At 37.9% G+C, this 21,211-nt stretch overlaps 1 protein-coding gene across 2 annotated transcripts in view; it reads left to right on the top strand.

The window, feature by feature from the left end:
• ADAMTS16 (ADAM metallopeptidase with thrombospondin type 1 motif 16) overlaps positions 1-21,211 on the top strand; it is a 128,062-nt gene that overhangs the window by 50,934 nt on the left and 55,917 nt on the right. For both annotated transcript variants that reach the window (XM_054578210.1, XM_054578212.1), the window contains exons 9-12: positions 6,863-7,000; positions 15,140-15,293; positions 18,555-18,650; positions 20,191-20,339. In XM_054578210.1, coding sequence (XP_054434185.1) covers positions 6,863-7,000; positions 15,140-15,293; positions 18,555-18,650; positions 20,191-20,339 — 537 coding nt within the window. The remainder of the gene's footprint in view (positions 1-6,862; positions 7,001-15,139; positions 15,294-18,554; positions 18,651-20,190; positions 20,340-21,211) is intronic.

Here is a 21,211-nt window from a genome sequence, read left to right as displayed (position 1 = left end):
TTCTTTCGTTTTTATTTTAGTGCCACATTCTGCACATTCAATGCGTGTGTTTACGCTTTCCTCATCCTGTTATTCCTTTACATTCCTGTTCACACAGGCACATACAATTGCTGGTGCTTGTATCAGCCCTGCTCCTTGGTCCTGTGGGCTAATCTCATTCTGTGGTCAGCTCCTGTGGCCCCCATCTGGGGACTCCAGATAACTGAGGGCGGTAACGAGTCCTCCAATTGTTAACGTCTTGCCACTAAGTCGGTGTCCTTCTAGGGCTTTTAGAACCTGGAGAGGTATTTTTTTGATTAATGTACTGCGCAGAGATTGGGGAGTGCAAGTACTGCAGCAGATTCGGCCCAGCAGGAGATGATTTGCTTCCCAGTGTTGCTGGTTTTGAAATGGGGCAGCACTGGGGTGAGTGATGAGCCTGGTAGTTTAGCACAGACAGATGCTGGTGCTAGTCAGCCAGCATCAGCATCGGGTTGCTTGTCATTGGTGGTATCTTTTTATGTGAAAAGCTTACATTTGTTCCTGTAGAATGAAAAATTTCTATCCATTACTTATAGAAACTTAGATAAGGTTTCTTGGGCTAATAATGCTGTAAAGCTACCTTACCTTGAGGCACATTTATTAATTTTTCTAATGGGCCCACATGCTAACTTCCTACAATTGCCCTGATTAATATGAACACCAACAGTGGTCATGCAGGTGTTTTCCTGCTATACTTCAGCTGTACTTGAAATTTCTCCAAGAAAATGCAGAACCAGGAATTACCATTTTTCTATTTTTCACTTAAACCCCAATTTTACTTGCAAAATCACAAAACTTGCAACAGGCTGTTTGTGATTTGGTCTCCATCCCCTTTGTAGAAAGTGGACTGAGGTCATTCATGTCACCCTGACCAAAGCATATGCATGTGCATGTTTGTGTGTGTATGTTCACATGTGTGCCTTTGTGTGTAATGGAACCAACCCTATGGAGACCCTGCAGACTTGGGCTGTGTGTGAACCAATGACCTGAAAGTGAAACTGTATATCCTATTAGTGATCCCTCATCATTACAGGTAATGATTGACTTTTTCAGTGCCCAGAAAATTGCACCCACACTTCATAAAGCTTTCAGTTACATCATAATTGTATTTTTAATAGACTACTAGAGTTAAAACTTCAAAAACTCTCATTATTTTAACGACATGGTGCTCTTGCTGTCCTCTGAACCATACCTGAATTTAATTAAACAATCAAGGTAAGAAATATTTAAGTCACTGAGGGCTGAGCAAATTGGCATTAGATAAGCAGGTGAGATATGGGCATTGGCAGTGCTCGCAGTTGCAGGTGGTGAACTTAACTGAAGTTAAACTTGATATATCCAAAACTGGGATCTCAGTCTTCAATATCAACAACTATCAGTGTTTTATTTTCTCTTGAAGTCAACTAGTAATATTTCCTTTTGTCCCTTGGGCTGGGACTAGATGGAAAAAAAATTTCTTCTAAACAAAGATAATTGTTTGAACTTGCAAGTAAGAATGTAGATGGGAAGAACAAAAGGAGCTCTAGATTTGGATGAAGTGGGATCCCACTCCTTATAGAATTAACCTCCAGAGAGTTATCAACTCCCTATTGAGCACCTGATGTTTAGAGGACATTGCATAAAAGAGGGAGGAACAGGGAGCTCTGAAAAATCATTTTGCCAATGTAATAGCTTCTGATTCTATTGAAATAGGAAATATATGTAAAAGATTTTCAAATGAATTGCATGCACTTAATGCCAAAAATGGGTGAAAATAATAATAAGAGCAATAATAATAATTTTAATATCTTCTCTTTATGGAACACTTTTTATAAATGTGCAGAGCAGTTTCTCATGTATCTCAAACCGTAGAAACCACTCAGAACAGTCTCTCATTTTTCTTCACTGGCTTAGCAGGTAGACTATACTGAGTATTCAGCAAATGTGAATGAATGGAATAGGGGAGTAAGATTGGGAGTGAGCAAGTGAACAAATGTAGAGTATTTCAAAATATATCAAATAAGAGAGGCTGTGGCATAGGAGACTCAGTAATCAAACTCTGTGAATTTTACTTGAATTGAAGAACATTCATTCAGTTCATTTATTTAATAACTATTGTTCTTGAAGAAGGGACTACAGGTTTGACATATGAGTCAAACTTCGTAACATAAACAACATGTCTTTATCTAACCCTTGGCAATGAGCTCAAGTAGAGTCAATTATGGAGTTTGGTACCTTAAGAATTAGAAGACAATTTTAGATCTATTAAGTCTGTATAAAACATCATATACACAGGTGACTTTTATCTCTTCAATTTTGTTTGCATTCAGAGGATATTGTTTTAGGTGGAGGGGTGCTTCCACATGCTTTCAGCAATAGGTTTTCTAACCTTTAACTCAAAAAAAGATTTCATTTAATGTACAGCCAATTTATTCTACTGAATTTAGTTGTTTTCATTTGAAGAACACCTTGTGGTTTGTACTGGGGAATCTGACCTAAAAAAAGAAATTGCTAAGGACCAGCATTTAGATTTGTGTTGGAAAAGGGAGGAAGATTAACTGGAACCAGAAGCAAGGATGTGTATTCCCCATGTATATGTGGGACTGAGTCAGGATTGCTCTTTAGCTGATGGGGCAGGGAGAATTTCCTGGTTATGTTAAATCACATGACACAGAATATGTGTTTTGCTACATGCAAGTTTTGAAGAATTGGCAAACACATGTTAAGGACTGAATTACCAATTTTGGAGAACATGTCATCGATTTGAAAATTCCGACTTGCAAAGGGAAGTCATGCCATTTAATGGGGAACACCATGAGACTTGGATGCTTTGCAGTTCTCCCACAGCCTTGGGGGACCAGAGTAAATTGCCTGGTCTTACTTAGCTTTCCATCTGCAAAACAAATGGAGCCTGTGAGATCCTTAGCAGGTGTGTGCAGGCACAATTATAGTGGTATTATTTGAGCTGAACATTCCTATTATATACAGTATGATAAAATACTTAATTTGCATTATCATTTCAGACCATTAAGACCAGCTTATAACGCATGACTGTGCTTAAAAGTATGCGTGATCCATCATTTTGTCTCCTGTCCTTTCCAGCATTTATGGACCTATTCTCTGGTCACAATTTGCATTCCGCCCTCAATGCATTGTGTAAGATTCTATAAAAGGACTAGTGATCCATGCCCTCCCAATGTGTAACAGAAAAATAAAATTAACATAGCACAAAAAGGAACAAGAATGAGGGCTGTAGTCATTGCAGGAGACGCAGTCAGGGAATATTAGGGAAGTCACCTTGAAAGAAGCAGAATTCACTTGCTAGAACCATTCAACTCAAGCTGGTGATGTTAGATGCCTTTTGAGCATCTGATGGTGATATGTAAAACCCCACCGGGTTGTGGCTGTGCTCTGTTATCAGCGTGGGCTCTGCCAGCTGGGTCAGGGAGGCAGTGGGTAATCTGAAGGATTTGTAAAATATCAGGGCAAGCCTGCACCTTAGGGATCATCGTTCTGGCAATTGTCAGCCTGCTGTCCAAGGAACCCCAGCAATTAGAGGGTCACTTCTTACCAAATTAATTTATTGTCATTTCTCTTAAAATTATTTTGTTTGTTCCTGTGTCCAAAAAGCTTTTGAAACCCATTGACCTTTGGCCAAACCCACACATACAAGCACACACACAAATGGCATCTAGGTGTCAAGTGATTTGACCAAAACCAATTTGAATAAGAGAGATGAATAGAAGTTTTGAAATTAATGAGGAAGGTTTTATTATCCTATGTTATAAAAGAGGAAACATGAGATTCAGAGACTTAAGTAATTTACCTAAAGTCAAGCCATTTATGAAGTGATTTTCTTGAAAAAGCTGCCTCAGAGTTCTGGACATCCAGGCCCTACCAGTGGTTACCATGAGGCCAAGGGTGTGATTTATTATCCATATTACATTGACCTATGGTTTCCTTAGAGAGTTTCTCATTTTGTTAACCCCTGCTATCTAAACAGCCTAAAAAAATCAATACTCAAAAATACATGGCTGTTCATCTGGGTATATCATTAATAATGAAGAAATGCTTATTGATGTAATTGAATCACTTATGTGTGTACTGTAGAAGTCATTAAAAGCATCTGACATTGAACATAATTCTCCAGTCCAATTTATTCTGAAGTTACATTTATATTTGGGTATTTGAGTTGGTGTTATAGTTGGAAGGTTTTTCTTTATTCATTCAACAAACTTGAATGGAGAACCTGCAATGGCCTAGGGAGTCCACTGACACAGAGGTTATGAGCACAGATAACAAGAATCTTTGTTCTTTAGAAATCTATTAGACAGTAGGTAGTAAAGAAATATATATATATATATAATTTATGGCATTAACATATGGAGTGATAGTCACTTTGAATAAAGTACTATGGTTAATGGAAGCAAAATAATTATCTAGCATGTATAACTTGCATATTAATTATATTTCTGGATTGCCAAATACCAACCTTATCTTCAGAATGTGTTCTATTCATTCTTCCATGACTATATTAATGTTAATATCAAATATGATCATTGTGGCACTATCATGCTAATGTGCAGGCATCCATTGCAGTACAATTCATGGGTGTTGTACTGCTTGAAACACAACCCTTAAAATGGTAGTGCTAAGATTTGGGTGGGTATCAGAATTACCTTACTGGGTCAGAATACACCGAGATGCCAAAGCCTAACCCACAGCCTACAAAATCAGAAACCTGTCAGGGTGGGCTTTGCATAGCCACATTGTACAGTGCATTTCTCAGATTTTCCGATGCACAGCAAAGTTTGAAATTAATGCTAGAAAGAATCACTGAAAATACCTTAGATGAAAAGTTTAAGACCAAGATGTTACCAGTCCTGGGATGTGACTTTCAGTTTCTTAGAAATGTAGTCAAAATTGGTAACAAATTTATCTAGGGCACTTGATGGCTTATAATGTGTCTTCTCCATATCAGGTCAAGGGCCAGTATGTTGGTATTTCATTTTGGTCACTTTCTCCCCAAGGCAGCCGCCCATATGTGATTATAGTCTGAATCTTTTCCATAGCCATGACACATTTTCTTTGCCACATGGTTACTCTGGCCTTGATTGCTTGCTTTTAATAGAACTTCAGAGAATGGGTGGAGGCTGAAATGACTACATATACATCACCCTTGGTACTGAGTAGGAATTCTGCAGAAACTGGACAATGTTTGCATACCAAAATTTCTTGGATACACCCTTCAATCATGCTTGGGTTACACTATTGAATGAGTCCTGCCTGGGTCCTGACATTAGTGTGTCAGGTTCCAGTCCTGACTCTGAGACCCTGGACAAGCCTCTCTCAAGTCCTCAGTCTTGCTATCATTATATTGTACCTACCTTATAAGCTTGTAGTGTAGTTTTAATTAAAAATCCTAGGTATCATGCTTAATATTCTGTCTATAAAATGGAGAGTGCTTACAAATATCATTTGTTACTTTTACTGGTATTATTAAATAGCTCTAAACAAAATAATAAAGTAGGAAAATGTGTCTTTAACCTTGGCAATAAGTACAGCTTCTTTGGCTTCCTTTTGGTGCCCACTCACCCTATGCTGGTGTCTTCTTCCCCTGGCCCTGTCTCTCCCTCCACTCATCATGGGATTCTTGGAGGCAGAAATGTCCCCAGATGCAAGTAACCACCTTGTCCATCTTTTTTTCTCTCTTTCCCTTCCCTTCGTCCCTTTTTTCTGTGTCCCACTCATTCAACACCTTACCCTCTGTGGGTCCATATTATGATTGGATGTGTATCAGACATTAATGACCAACAATGGGTTGACTCTCCAAAAATACATTTATCCTAATAGGAAGCCTTCAGGACTGTATGAAGTGTCTACCAACTCCCACCCCATGCTTCCTTCCCAAGGGAGTGAGTTGTGCTCCTCTGGGGCAGGTGAAGATGGCAAAATCTTTAGAAAGTTAAAAATCGTTTGGTGGGGGAAACTCAGTCAATGGGAATCTCCTGGGAGCAGAACTACACAAGTGACAGTAAGGGGGTGCTGTTTGACATTGTAGGATTTAAACTCTTGTAAAAAAAATATTAAGAGTTTCCACAGCCCTTATAGCTTGAGATGTCCCCATTTACTAATCTAGAGCTGAAGCCCCAAATTCATTTTTTTTTATATCAACAGTAACAGGTTCACCTTCAAACAAGGCCCACAGATAAATGCAACCATAGCCACCCATTGAGGTTCCATGGAGCCACTTCCTCAAAAGGGCTATAGAGAGTAGTCTGGTCAAGCACTGTCCAGCTGTCACAGTCTCTGGCAGTACAGACCTAGAATGAGATGGAACAGTACTGGGTGAGTGCAGGGACAACATGTCAGCGCCACCAAGAGTTACAGCAGTTGGCTAGCAGTTCTCAAATTGTGTTAGGTATTAAACACACCTGGAGAGTCTGTCGTCTATATTTCTGACAAACACTGGAAATTCTGACAGTCCCTGGTGAGCAGAAGAGATTATAGGGGAAATGAAGTAATATAGAACAGTTGTAGCTCTACTGAGATCAAGTGAGCTGCCCTCACCATGCCATTTGACATGCTTTTTTATAATGAAAGCATCTGCTCTCCATTATATCTGGACAGTGCTCTGTATTGATATGTGTGTGTACCTTCAAACAACTCAGTGAATGGTAGTTCTTCAGGAAGGTCTATGAATGCGTGACTAGTCTCCATAATTCCACTGTTAGTGCTGTAATTTCTGCATGACCAGCACACAAAAGTAGAGAAGTCTCCACAGTGTTAATATGTTTGTTAGAATGTATTAGACAATTTAAACTCTTCTTTGTTTTGAAAGAACCATTTCTATCTCTTGTAGTTTTGGCATGGTCCATGATGGAGAAGGGAACATGTGCAAGAAGTCTGAGGGAAACATAATGTCCCCTACATTAGCAGGACGCAACGGGGTCTTCTCTTGGTCACCCTGCAGCCGCCAGTACCTGCACAAGTTTTTAAGGTATGAACTTTTGGAGCCAGATGTATATCTGTTAGTGCTTTTGATATTCAATGCCTGGTTAGCCTGATCTTATCCAAGCAGCCCCAAGCTTAGGTGTGACTTCCCAAGATGGTTTCAATTTGAAGGTGCCTTAAGACATTTATTTGACTAAGTAGTTTGCCAAACACTTCCTTAGAGCGTAGAGGCCTATAGGCTTCATCCAACATCATTTGACCTTTAAACTCAAAGGAGGACCTTATGATACTTACCAAGCCAAAATTTTGTGCCTACATTTAGTTTTTTTTAATCCTCCTCTCTATAACTAGCCATTTCAGTTAATGAATAGGAAGATACATACATTTGTGCACATGATGGCTTATTTTTAAATTTATTTTTAACAAAATTCATTTCTTAATAGTAAGAAAAACTTACATATATAAACCTTAACCTGACTATAAAATACTGTAATTTTAGGAATTATTTTTAGGAAATTTTATTAAAGTACTAGTTTATTTAGGGTATAGAACATTGGGCGAGTAGGATTTGGCCCCCTGAAAAATAGTCAGTAGATTTTAAAATTTTAAAGAAAGAAGAATCTTTAAGAAACTTTCTTAGATCTGCTAGCAAGGTAGATTATCCCCCAAATCTCAATGGCTTTGAGTTTATAGTTTCATTTAAGCTTTAAACCATAACTCTTTCTTATTTGCACCACATACCAGCACAGGCTGGTGAGATTTCTGCTCCGTTATCATTCAGAGACCCAGGTTCCTTCTATCTTGTGGCTCTGTCCTCTTCTAGTCAGTTCCAGCAAGTGACTGGGGAAAGAGAGCATTGGAGGGTGTATGGGAAAAGGGCTATGTTTTTGGAAGTGAGAACTCAGCTTATGGCCCTTGAAAGTGAAATGGGGCCAAGAGATGTTTAACTGTTTGCTCTGGTGGAAAAGTACAAGAGGGTTGGTATAGCGAGGGACATGGACTGCATCATCAACCCCCAATCACATTATAAGTGAACTAACTGAGACCTGTAGGACCAGCTAGTTAGTTGCAGAATTGAGAATAGAACCCAGGTATTCTGCACTCCAGACCTGACTTCTCTCCTCTGATCCCAAGAACCATGGATGCAAAGAGCCAAGGAAAAGCAATTCTGTTGAAATTATAACATTTATTTTTTTTAATATATGTCGTAACTTAACAAAATTACTTGGCTCAAGCTCTATAAAGATGAGGGAGAATTTTTATTTGTTTAGAAAATAACTCCTAATTCTTTGAAGATGATTTATTGTTGATAATCAACGTAGAAAACTGAATACATGGGCATAAGAATTCAGGTGCTGAATCCCACTAAATTCAGCATCCCTTTTCTTTCCTTCCAAACACATTCTTCTGGGACCAAATGGTGGTACCTGGAATAGATTGTGCTTTCATGTCTTTGTTCCTTGTGGAAGACACATCTGAAATGGGAACATTATTATTTCTTTGGCCCCAGGAAGGAGAGCTGCTCTTATTCAGAATGAAATACATGTTTATTCATTAGAAATGTATTTTACCAGACGCAAAAAAATTGTGTTTGTTTGCCAACAACTCCCTAACTCACAATAATCTATTGATTCTAGTAGTTCTCAACAAAACACATTCACATTTTTGAGATTCATCAAAGAAAGTACGAAAATTATCACTTTAATTTCAATTGTATATTCAAAAGAAACCACTTTACTTTAAGAGATTGGATTATTACAAAAGATTTAGTATAATTCAAAGCCAAATGAAGAAAACAATCATATGAAAATAAAAAATGAAGATCAGGGGAAGAAACACACTATTATATAGATCCTAAAAGATAACCTTTAGCTCTGATATTGAAGCTTGAACTTGGTCTAGGATATTTCTAGAAACCAAAGCAGCAAAAAGGAGAAATATGTTAATATTAACAAAAAATAAGGCAAATACCAATATTTCAAAAGTAGCAAAGATTTTACCAGCACAGAATTCTAAAAAGAAATAGAACTGCACTTATATATATGTACGCGTATATACATAACTATAGATTTATGTAAGTGCATGCACTTATGAAAACATTTCTATATATTTTCCATCCTGAGCCAGTCTACACAGGCACCAGGAGCACATTTACTGGTTTTGCCACAACGTGGTGCCAGCAATTGAACAGACAGCACAGCATGGAGAGGCAGCTGCGGCACTCATGACCCGCACTGGCTCGACCAGAGTTGATGGAAAAAAAAAAAACAGACAAACAGGTGGGCAGCACCCAAGAAGTGTAAGATTAGCAGCCAGAGAGCTGCCTTCCAAGTCTTTGTAACTTATATGTTCTTGTGGTCAAAACTAAGAACTAGTTACTCCATTCTAAGAATTAAGTACAAAATTATGCCATCTCTATGACCTTCTGTAGATACCATTCAGGGTTCCACTGGCCTATCTGGCTAGTTCCACTGAGGTTCTCACGTTGGGCTGCAGGTTTTCTTTCTTTCTTCTTTTTTTTTAGTACAGCTCCTTTTCTTTCTTTCTTTTTTTTTTCTGTTGTACAGTTTATAGTGTCTTATTGTAGAACACCATTTGGGCAGGGTCAGTTTTGCTCTCACTTGTCCATCATCTTATGGACTGCTCTTCCAGGCCCACCTGGGTCAGCAAGGCTGTGCTGGGTTACCCTGATTGTTGTCTCTTTCTTCAGCTCTCCTCATAACATGTTTTCTGAGCCAGAATCCTGCCCAGCAGCCTGCAGGGGCTCCAGCCTTCTGCTTTTGGTCCCTTCCTTATAGTCCTACAAGGAGACCTCAGGCAAAACATTGACTGGGGGCTGCTTTCCACATTTTATACTGCCCAGGAAGAGGGTAAATTTCATGGACAATATCTGTATCCTAATAATACAAGCCTATACACTGAACAATACACTTGGTATTTTTCTATTTCTATTCTATTATCAAAAAGGGCAACATTACCATTATTCTACAACTGGAATGACACATGGGGTCCTTTTAACGTTTGTTGTTCCCTACACCTGTGAATCAAGTTGGGATTTGTTAGTATTGTTTTTAGTTCTTCCTTGCAGTTGTTCTGTGTGTGTCTGTGTGCATGTGTGTGTGTGTGTGTGTGTGTGTGTGTGTGTGTGTGTAACTCTTTCTCCTGTAATAAAGAAAATTCACTTTAAGGCTCAGTGTTCTTATATTAACAAGAAAAATTTGAAATTTTCTATATCTCGAATTCTTTCTATAATTTCTAGATTATTTTTTTAAAAATTATATTGCTTTTACATCTTCATAGGTATGATGAAGATATATAAACATTTTCAATTTTTTAAATGCTCTCTGACAACTTGGGAAACAGGATGCAAAGTTCAAGTGTGTAGTGAAAATCAGCCTCATAGAAGTGTCCAGAAAAAGTGTTTTAGTTGCCAAGAAATATAGAAAAACTCATGGAAAGAAAATATTTATATGTTTTGGGAATAATTATTCAGATGACACTAAGTATGGGTTGTAATCTTCAAATCAGAGTACAATTTTCAGAATGATTATTAAGGTTCTGGAATTCAAAGCCCTCTTTTGTTCTGTGCTGTTGAAACACTAAGAACACTCTGAGGTATGTTCAGTTGTTTTTGTGCCAATCAGTAAAAACTTTCTGTCATAATTCAGTAATAAGCCTTTATTTTCAGGGACTTTACTAATTTATGATCATATGATTATTCAAAAACATGCAAGATTTTACATGCTTACAAGTTTGTTTTCTTGGAAGATTAAATTTTCCAAAAACAACTTTCATTGTCAAATTCACTATAAAAGTTTATTTGACTTGAGATGACCAGCTGTCAATTGGACATGGCTACAGTGTATGATCACTGACTTTTCATCAGCTTAATGAATCAGAGACTGTCTTCTTTGTCATGTTTGCTGACTTCCTGATTTCCAAGGAATCAAAACACTGTTATGTTCTCTACAAGCTTAGGTGGCTGTTTGGATATGATCCCGACAATGAGTAAGGATAAATGGCGAACTCTTAATAATGATTTCCTCTATTAGCACTCTAGCATTTGGTACATGGAAAAAAAATGTATAGGAAGGCAGTCAATTGGCCTGAGGTTGTCAGCGCAATTTTTCTCCATATTTGGTAGAGTCAAGAAGGACAGATATATGTTTGGAGTAAATTCATCAACCTAGTCAATAAAGTAATGTGTCATTTCCTATGAACAGACACAAACCTCATCACATTTACTCATGTCTGCATCCCCAAGGCCTAGGAGTTAGGGAAAATTTAGCTCATTATTTTAAACTTAACAACAACATGGACTCATCTTCAATTTATTTTTTTTAAAAAACTTGAGTCATGTACTAATGATCATTGAACATGCCTCCCCTCTGACCACAGGAGTCTACATCAATATATAAGAAAGGTGACCGTCACGAGCTGGAAGGTTGAGGGCTGCATGGATCACCTGCCATACTCTATTCCAACTCTGCCAATGAGGAAGTTTGATTTGACAGGAGAGCTCATTAAGCTTTGCTTTGGGTTACAATAGCAATAGTATATTTTAGTTCACATTTTGTCCTGCTGTATAAATGTTCATCTTAAGAAAAGCAAACTGACAAGTCACAGCAGATTGCAGTTCCTGCAGAGCCTGTGTGACGTTAAGATTGAAAAACAGGTACCACCATGTGATGGAAAGAGCAGTGGCGGGAAACAGAGCTGACATGCTGATCAGGTCTTTATCCCTTTTGTCTGGGAAGGTCCTGACCTTGGCAAGTGATGTAACCTTTTGTGGGAGCCCTCAAATTTTTATTTGGAGAAGAAAGAAATGCAACTAAAAGATCTCTTAAACTTTTATATTTTATGGTTCATGAAAGAATTTTGAAATATTGTTATGGTACCTTTGACCTTGCCTTGTTTTATTTAACACAAGTTTTTAAAAATTTTATTGGAGTCCAAATTATCCACATGTTCCTTTAGTATGAGCATTTTTTGGTGCACTGCTGAAAAAGCACTCTGCTTATCCCAAAGTCATGCACATAGTCTTCTCCATGACCTCCTACAATGTTTATTGTGTGGCTTATCATATGTAAGCCACCTGATTTTGGTACAAGACATGCAAAAGAGTCAAAACATTTTTCCCTTGTGGATATTGTGGTAGATTGTTTATAAAATGTCTGCCGTGCTTTTCCTTCTTGCGCCTACACCCTCCTCATTCATTCTAGGTTTAGCTGTGTGACCATATTTGGCCAATAGGGCAAGAGCAGCAGCCCCAAGCATGAGCCTAGCCAGACTTAAAAGGGATGAGATCAGCACATGAAGTTTCAGTTCTTTGTATGTGATACTAATCAGAGCTGACTTTCTTGTCCTGGTATTGATGTGTGTTCCTGCGTCTTTTCCACTGTCGGATTCTTCCAGGCTCCCATTCTGTGCACCATGTATTTACTGTCTAGGCAGAGACCTTGGCCTCACTGCCAAGTGCTTTTCTCTGTGACTTTGTTGACCAACATAATTACCCTTGTTCTTTACTACTTCTTGCATTTCCATTTTCCATCTGAGAACATTTCCTTTGTGTCTGAACAAGCCCCATTAGGGTGTTGTTTTTTGTTTGTTTGTTTTATTGTGGGCTTCCTAGTGGCATAATGTGTGTGTCTTTATTTTACTCTTCTTTGTAAAGGGTATTTTGGTTTTGAATAGAGTCCTAGTTCAGCAGTTATCTCTCTCTCCACTTGAAGTTATCATTTCATTGCTTCCTGGCTCCTGTTGTTTCTGTTGACAAGACAGCTGTCAATCTTGTTGCTCATTTGAAAGTTATACATATGTCTCCTTTCTTTTACATTGTTTTTGATATTTTCCTGTGATTCTTGGTTTTCTATAGAATTCTTATGATACACTTATGTGATCTTTTCTGCTTGGTATTTTAGAACTGCTTAAATCTATGATTTGCTGTGTTCCATCAGTTTTTGAACATTCTTGGTCATTTTACTTATAAATATTGATTCTGCTTCATTTTTTTCTATCCTCTCTTTTTTGGATTCCAATTTTGTAAATATTAGAACTTTTCACAATACACCATATGGATATTTTTGTATATATAAGTTCTTTTGTGAAATTCTTCATTTTCTATTTTCTTGAATCTATTAATTACAATAATTTCTAATTCTATTTTTTATTACACCAGTATCTGAATTTCCCATGAGTATTCCTCTATTATGGGTATGTATTTTCTTGAATTCTAATTGTTGGATCTTATCTCCTAATACATTTAGTAATTTTGAACAAATGAAGATGTTGTTTATGAAAAGTTTAAAGACAAAATAATATCATTTATTTCTATGCAGACAGGGTGGTTGCAGTTTATCTTCATTGACTTTGGGATGGAGCTGATGTCAATCTGGTATCCAGTCTTTCTAAAGGTTGCCCTTAGATCTCTTGTGGCATCAGTGAAAATCCTGGGATGTTTCCAGAGCCCCTACGTACAGCAGACCCTCAGCCCCAATGGTCATCTCCCAGCCCTACCAGATTGCCAAAAACTCTACTCAGCTTCTCGGTCCCTTGACTTTCACTTTCTACTCTGCCACTTGGCTTCTTGGCAGCCGCTTATGACCCAATGGATTCCTTGTATGAGAAAAAAATAGCACTGGGTGTTTGATTCAGTTCTGTGTCTCCTTTTGTTCTGAAATTTTTCATCCCTGTATCCTTTTTACTTTAACAGTTTTCTGATGCCTACAGAAACTGTAAAAGTTCCTGAAGGTGTTAACCTCTTTGTAATTTTTCAGTCTCTTCATGTGGGTAAGTCAGTGTAACTGACTCTCCCTAGTTTCCTGTCCATGGACTGGGAATAATATTGCCAACCATGGTGTAAACTTTGGGAGATAATGGGAGACATCTAACTAATATATAGAAATCATTAGAGACCCATTAGAGAGAGGAGCTATGGAATTTGAAATTTTCCAAGTTAGCACTGTCTTGGAGTGTTAATTATACTTTTATTCATTTTTCTTTGCATATAAATATGCCCTCAATCATGATGAGAATAAAAATAAAAAGCAAATCATTTACTGAGCACTCACAGTGAGCCAGTCAGTACTCTTAGCCCTTTCCTACCAGTTGACTTCATCTCTACTCTTAGTTTGCTCTGAAAAATCTTCTAACCTCCTTGCATGTAGGATTAATGTCTTAGGCACAATGGCTGGTACCATCCCTCCTATTTTGTGTATATGGATATTAATTGAAATCATGGATAAGTGGGCTCCAAAGCAGAGGAATCTGGAATTGGGGCCCTGGAGACTGGGGCCAAAAAGATTCCAATCAAGATGGACAGCTGCACAAAGAAGAGTTTGGAGATTCATGAGCAGATCTGCTGTTGATCAATTTACTGTGGTTACAGAGGAGCTTTGGAGGGTTTTTTTCCCCTTTTGGCTTATTAAAATTTATAAGTAGGATTTAGTTGCTATTTGCATACATTTGTCCCTCCTCCCTGCAAATGCAAAAGTTATACCTAAGTACATCCCTGGTAGAGGAAGGGATACTGTATTTGTGGAAGAATGAGTTATTAACTGGTCTTTAGCCATCTGCTAGTAAACTTAAACAGAGTTATTTTCCTCCTTGACTTGGAAACCTAGTGAGAAATCATCCTGAGCATAGAGCATCTCTGGTGGAAATTGTTGCAGTGTTCAATGTAGAACCTCTGGAACATAATAAGCTGTTGTGCAGGTGTTCCTAGCCTGGGAAATTAAGGAAGAAAGAACAGGAGACAAGTAGGGAGAGAGCAAAATTTTAATCTTTGAAATTGGAAGATTGTGTTTTGCCTTTTACAATACCCATTTCCACCTTTTGATTATTCCTGGCAAGAAGTGTACATAAAAGAGGTCTGTAATAGGAGCTTCTCACATTGAACATCTGGTTGTATTATTCCATTTCACTTTTCTCCATGAAACATTTGAGTAATCTAAGGAAAAACAAATTGCCTTCCTGGAAAAAGCAAAATGAACAGTTTCAGAAATGTGTCCCCTATATTTAAATATAATTAACATCATTGTTATATTGGACATTGGGCGGGGGGGAGAATACCCTCCCCTCTCTGTAGGATATGGAGTTAACTGCATGTGAAGAAATGGCACAATTGAATACACATCTTTGACAATTCTTTTGGCATCACAGGCAGCCCTTCTCCTTTTTGTTCTAGCACTGCCCAAGCAACATGCCTTGCTGACCAGCCAAAGCCTGTGAAAGAATACAAGTATCCTGAGAAATTGCCGGGACAGTTATACGATGCAAACACGCAGTGCAAGTGGCAATTTGGAGAGAAAGCCAAACTCTGCATGCTGGATTTTAAAAAGGCAAGTGATTATTGGCCAATGCTCAGTGCTCTATTATTCATAAAACCGTTTTATTCAGTGTAACTGACATTGATGTATTCTGCATTTATTGGGTACCTACCAAATGTCAAATCCTGTATGTTAGAGCTGGTCCCGTATAACAGGAAACACATGTTTTACTGGCAAAGAAAATGATGACTGATACTGTTGTGGGTATCAGTTTTCATTTAAGAACAACTTGGCCTGTTAGATCACTTCTTTCTTTCTGATTTATCATGTGGGAGCACAGCAATCACTTTCAGTTGGTGTAAGTTGGCAAATTAATGCTCTACATTTTTTTCAAGTGATATTAAAAAAACAAAGTCTACCATTACCTTCCTCCTATAGAAGCATAATTTACTATGAAGTAACAGCTTATGTGGGGCTTCTGATAATTAAATTCTCCAAATAACATTTTTATAGACAAGTTTCTCGTAGAAGATGTTATCTACTGCATCGACCCCAGGGATAATACTGGTGTGTTCTCCTAAAATAAATTCTTCATATAACCCAGAAACGTGTGTTCTTGCTGGACAGGGAAGTTGAGATTTAGGAATCTGCTCTACTGAACCACAAGGAGACTTACTCATAAATTAAACAAGAGTAACTCTTTTTGAGGTTTCTTTTATTCTAGTTCATAATGGATTAAAGAGGAAGATAGACAAAAATATATAGTTCTCTAGAAACCTCTAAAATTGCAGAGTACACTGGGAATATTCCCAATTTAAATCTAACATGATCTTCTTTCTTCTAAACTTAAGTGGAGCTCCCACAAAGATCAATTATAGCCATGTGCCAGAACTGGGTTCTTATCTCCTCAGCTGAGTCATCTCAGTTTGGACCAAGAATAATAAATTAGTCAAGATCAGCATATATTTCCATGGGCACAATGTTAATTTCCTAAGAATTTTTTGAGTGTTACTCTTCTTTGTGTTAAAAAGAAAAAGGAGTGTTAAACTAATGTTTTCTTTTAAATCAGAGACATGCTTCTGGTTTCCACATTACTTTGCTCTGTGACCATAGACTATGTCATCCATGATACCCTAGTGCTATTTGGAAAATATAGAAAATAAAAAGTTAACATGCACTTTGTTTTTATTACTGAGGAAATATCTGCATGCAGTAAAATGCATTCCACTGAAATTTTAACAGTTGTATTCACCCATGTTACTGGCATCCCAGGCAAGATATGGCATATTTCCATAAAGCCAGAAAGTTTTCTTTTGTTCCCATCCATTCAATCACTTCTCCACCCTAGTGAACAACCATTGATCTGATTTTTATCACAATAGATACAAATAATTGCAATAGATTATATACCCTATTATAACCTCATCTCAGGACATTTTGGGTAGCCTCATCCAGACAGTTTGAGAAAATAAATCTCTTGACCCTCTATTCACAATATTGAAACACCACAATAAATTTTCAATACAGTCATTTGAAAACTATTTTATTTGGAGTGGTAGGGGTAGGTTGTGATATTAAAATTAACCAAGTCATACCACTTAAATTATGAGATAGAATAACAAGTGAGAGCCTTGATTAAGATAGTATTCCTTGGCTGCACAGATAAAAGCAAGAGTGGACTCTCTAATTGGGCTTCAACTTGTTTTCTTCCTGCATTAAATATTGGTTAGTATAAACATTGTGTTTATCAAGTACCTATTCTGTTTCCTCAACATGGCTTGGTAGGCTGACTCTGCAGTCTGAAATACAAGCTGCCAGAATTACTTCGAAATTTGATCACAGTAGTGTCCTGGCTACTGTTGTTAAATTGGGAGCTCTCCTCATGCCCTGCATGTCTTACATTCCACCTCCCTGGGGTGTTTTTATTCCTAATTCCCATTATCAATATATAAGTCATCAGTAACAAAGGCAACCATGGTCATATAAGTATGGGAGTTTATGCATGAGCATGTAAACATACATATGCACCAAATACACATCTGTCTATTTAAGAGGAGGATACATTTGCATTTGCATTTGCACTTTATATTAACTTTTGAAACTAAATAGCCTGTGGGATTTAAAAGCGGTTCATCCCTTTCTAAGGTATCATTCATCCATCTATCATTCTGCTCAGCAAATTTAATTAAGTGGCTTTTATATGACAGGTGTTGACCGAGACACTGCATAATATGCTTCTTATTTATTCTTTTACATTCTCCCATCAGAAAACTTACTAGTCTTTACATTTCAACCTAACAAAATAGAACCATTTTCATAAAATATAAAATGTCCTGAGATGATTCAGTCCACACATAAAATTTTAAAAATCCTTAATTGCCACACAGTATCTAATTTAGAGATTCAATGTATTAGAGATTCTGGCCGAGAAAATAGAATTTAACTTATAAAAACAAAATATATTATGCTTATTTGTATTGAAGAGCAATTGTACATGATAGAAAAATGTAAAACCATTTAACTCTATTTAAAGTTATCAATTTTACTTTAAGCAAAATTATTAATTACATCACAAAAATTTTACATACTGAGTTTTTGATATTTTCTTTGGAAGTTATGCCCTTACCCCCTGACAAAGACTCAGAGCCCAAGAGTTGGCTCAGACTTCACATCTCCTCTGGCTCTGCCCCTGAGCCCTCCAGGCAAAGCCTTTTCTCCTTTGGGCAAGTTCACCCTACACGCTGTTCTTCCCTCTGTAGGGCACCGTATGGTGATTCACAGCAAATTTATCCCTCCCGGTAAGACTGTGCTTGAAAGGCTGGTCTGAATCATATTCCCTATAGATCCTTCTGCCTACCTGGCATATTGCAGGCCTTTATCAAAGGTTTGGGGATAATGAATGGTTGCATGGATGGATGAGTAGACAAGCCAGCAAGTTGCGTAATCATCTTTAATTTGAAATTGGGGATTTAGACTTAGAAAAGTTAGTAAAAGATGGGGTCAAGAATAAATTATAATAGGTTAGGTTTTTTGTTTTATTAATTTTAACTTTTGCAGCTGTCTGCAATATCTGGATTAAGCATATTTTACTTAATAATTTAGAAAATCTAATTTTGCTAAATTTATAATAAATAAAACAGACAGTTTCAGGGATGGAGCTAAGTTGATCCAAGTCTAGAACATGAGTCTTCAGGATTCTCACTCTTTCTATGCATCTGCTGCTAAGTAGATGTCAGATTTAATTTGTATTAGTTGTTTCCCCGTAAAGTTTTCATTGATAAGTTATAATGGATCATTTGTAATACTGATGACCTTTTATTTTCCCCCTTATAGGATATCTGTAAAGCCCTCTGGTGCCATCGGGTTGGAAGGAAATGCGAGACTAAATTTATGCCAGCAGCAGAAGGCACCATTTGCGGGCATGACATGGTAAGACACTCATCATAGGTACATGCCTCATATTTAGATGTCAGCCTTTCAACATATTCATTTCTCCTCCTCTTGCAATGATATCTTTGAACTATTCTTTCTCACATATATGTGCAGACCTACACTCCTGTCGAAAGAATGTGTTTATATTGATATTGTGAAGAGGACTCCTTTTATTACTTTTTTTGACAGCATAATTGATGAACTATCTAGAATCAAGAGACATAGATGTTCAGGCAAACGTGATGGCTGAATCTGTTTAGTAAGAGGAAACATTACACCCTTAACCACCATTTAGCCATGTAGAGGACCAGCACTAAGCAGTAATGTTAAAGTCACAGAGCATAGATTTCGAGATCCTTCCCCACTTACATGCCCCTCATTGAGCTGAGAGGAGACAAGGCTGTAACTTCATTTTTGTCACCTGGGTTGAGGGAAGGGACTAAGGAAAGGAAGAATTTTTTTGTTTTTGTTTTTTCTTGTAGAAAAGAATTAAAGAGCTAAGGCTTTAGTCCTCAGACTTACCTATGTTTTTAAAATTAAATTTTTCTTTCTTAAATAATATTAAATTGAACCATTTGAAATTGCCACTTCTGTGTGCCAACAATGGTCCAAAATCAACAATTTGATATATATTTTAACCTAATACATCTATTAATAATTAAAGTATACTCACTTTCTTCTTATAAAAGCAGCATCTTTTTTTCTTCAGAACAAATCAAGTAGCTCTAAATTGCCCCACTCCTCACCCCCAGCCCACAGGCCAGGCTCTGCCAGAGACAAGGGACAAGGCACATACTTGCCTCCTCTCAACAGATGGCCTGTGTCTGTATTTAAGAACCTCAAGGTCTCCACCAAGCCATAGGTAGAAAAACCAACACCACTGAACACGATGCAAGACCTTGTGTAGCCTTTACATAGGGTGGACATGAAGAAACCACGTAGATGTTAGCATGAATCAGCATTGATGTGCACGTCTCTTCAGAAAGGGGAACTGATAGCATCACCAGGGACAGATGGGCTCTGTGTGGATTATCTCCCCTGAAAGCTGCATGACCTCTGACGTGCATCGGTTATGACCTCTTGGCTCTAAATCCAGGTGCTTTAGAGCAAAGTCAGCGCCCACCCGCCAGAAATGACAAGGTGTTGAGTCATGTGGAACCTCCAGCTGGATTTCCCCCCTTGAGACTCAGTCTGTGCTGAAAATAGGATATGAAAAGCACATTGTTTTCAGGAGAGGTCAGCATCCACTCACTTGAGAGCTGAGTGTCCACGCAACACTACTTAATTAAAAGTGTTAAGTTCCAGCAGCTCAGGTGGTTTTTTCCTACTTGTCTTTCCTTGACATGGATTTATGGAACAATGCTAGGTTTGGAAAGACAAAAGAAGCATCATGAAGTGTATCTGTATGATGTGCCACTAGAGGCTAGGGACGTTAATGTCTTCATATGGTACCAGACTCCCCATGACTGAACATTATAAGAGTGATGACCCACCTATCTTCCTGTGAGTCATATCTATTTTTTTTTTAAATTTTTAGTGGTGCCGTGGAGGGCAGTGTGTGAAATACGGTGACGAAGGCCCCAAGCCTACCCATGGTCATTGGTCAGACTGGTCTCCCTGGTCGCCGTGCTCCAGGACCTGCGGAGGAGGGGTGTCCCATAGAGACCGCCTCTGCACTAATCCCAAGTAAGAAAGTCTCGACTTTCCAACTCACAAGTGAGCATCTCTCTTCTGTGAGCCTCCCAAAAAGTGCCTGTCCCTGAGCTCGGTCGTATGCATCCTGTACTTCACATATTGTAAGGAACATTAAACAGGAAAGCTTTTTTCTTGCACATATCTGAAACAAGGATATTTCTTTGATATTAAATGCTTATAACTACCTAACCATAGTGAAAAAAACAGATCCAACAGTGATATGCCAGAATTGGACTTCAACCTTATTTACTTGAAATACCAAAGCCCTGCTTAAAACAAAGAAAGAAATCATAAGAAAGATATAAAGAACACAAATGAATAAGAATAATTATTTTATGTAAAAAGTACACATTTGGGTTTTTTTATCAAATACATTTACCTTTCCAACATGTGCTTTAATTGTGGCCTCCTGTTATATGACAAGAATCTTAAATGCAGTCACCAGTGTAGTAAATTGAACAGATTTCTAAATCCTCCTTTTGCACCTATTTGTTTAAGGCATAAGTCATATTGCCATTATTTCAGTCCTATCTTTAATGTGTGTGACCCAATAGGTTTCTTTCATGGACAAGATATTCTCGTCCTGGTGGTCCACATGAATTGGGGGTTGGGGTCAGTTGTGAGCACTGAGCATTTGTTGTCAGTGTCAGTGGAAGGTGACCAGTGCTTCTTACCCAGTCTGGTGTCCTGGCCTTGTCACAAAAAGCTGATTGTGGAAAGAAGTGGCAAAGTCAGTTTAATTCTCACTTCTGGTTTCTATCAACTGTATAAATCTGGGACAGCCACTGCCCTCCGTTGTTGTCCCCTCTTTTATGGAATTTGGTGTCTTCTGCAGAGGGAGTTTGGGAGGCAACCATGAGCAA

Source organism: Pteronotus mesoamericanus, unplaced genomic scaffold, assembly GCF_021234165.1.
Source record: "Pteronotus mesoamericanus isolate MK-2021 breed Mesoamerican mustached bat unplaced genomic scaffold, CSHL_Meso_final contig_50, whole genome shotgun sequence".
Taxonomy (NCBI): Eukaryota; Metazoa; Chordata; class Mammalia; order Chiroptera; family Mormoopidae; genus Pteronotus; species Pteronotus mesoamericanus.
This window is presented reverse-complemented; position numbering and strand designations above follow the sequence as displayed.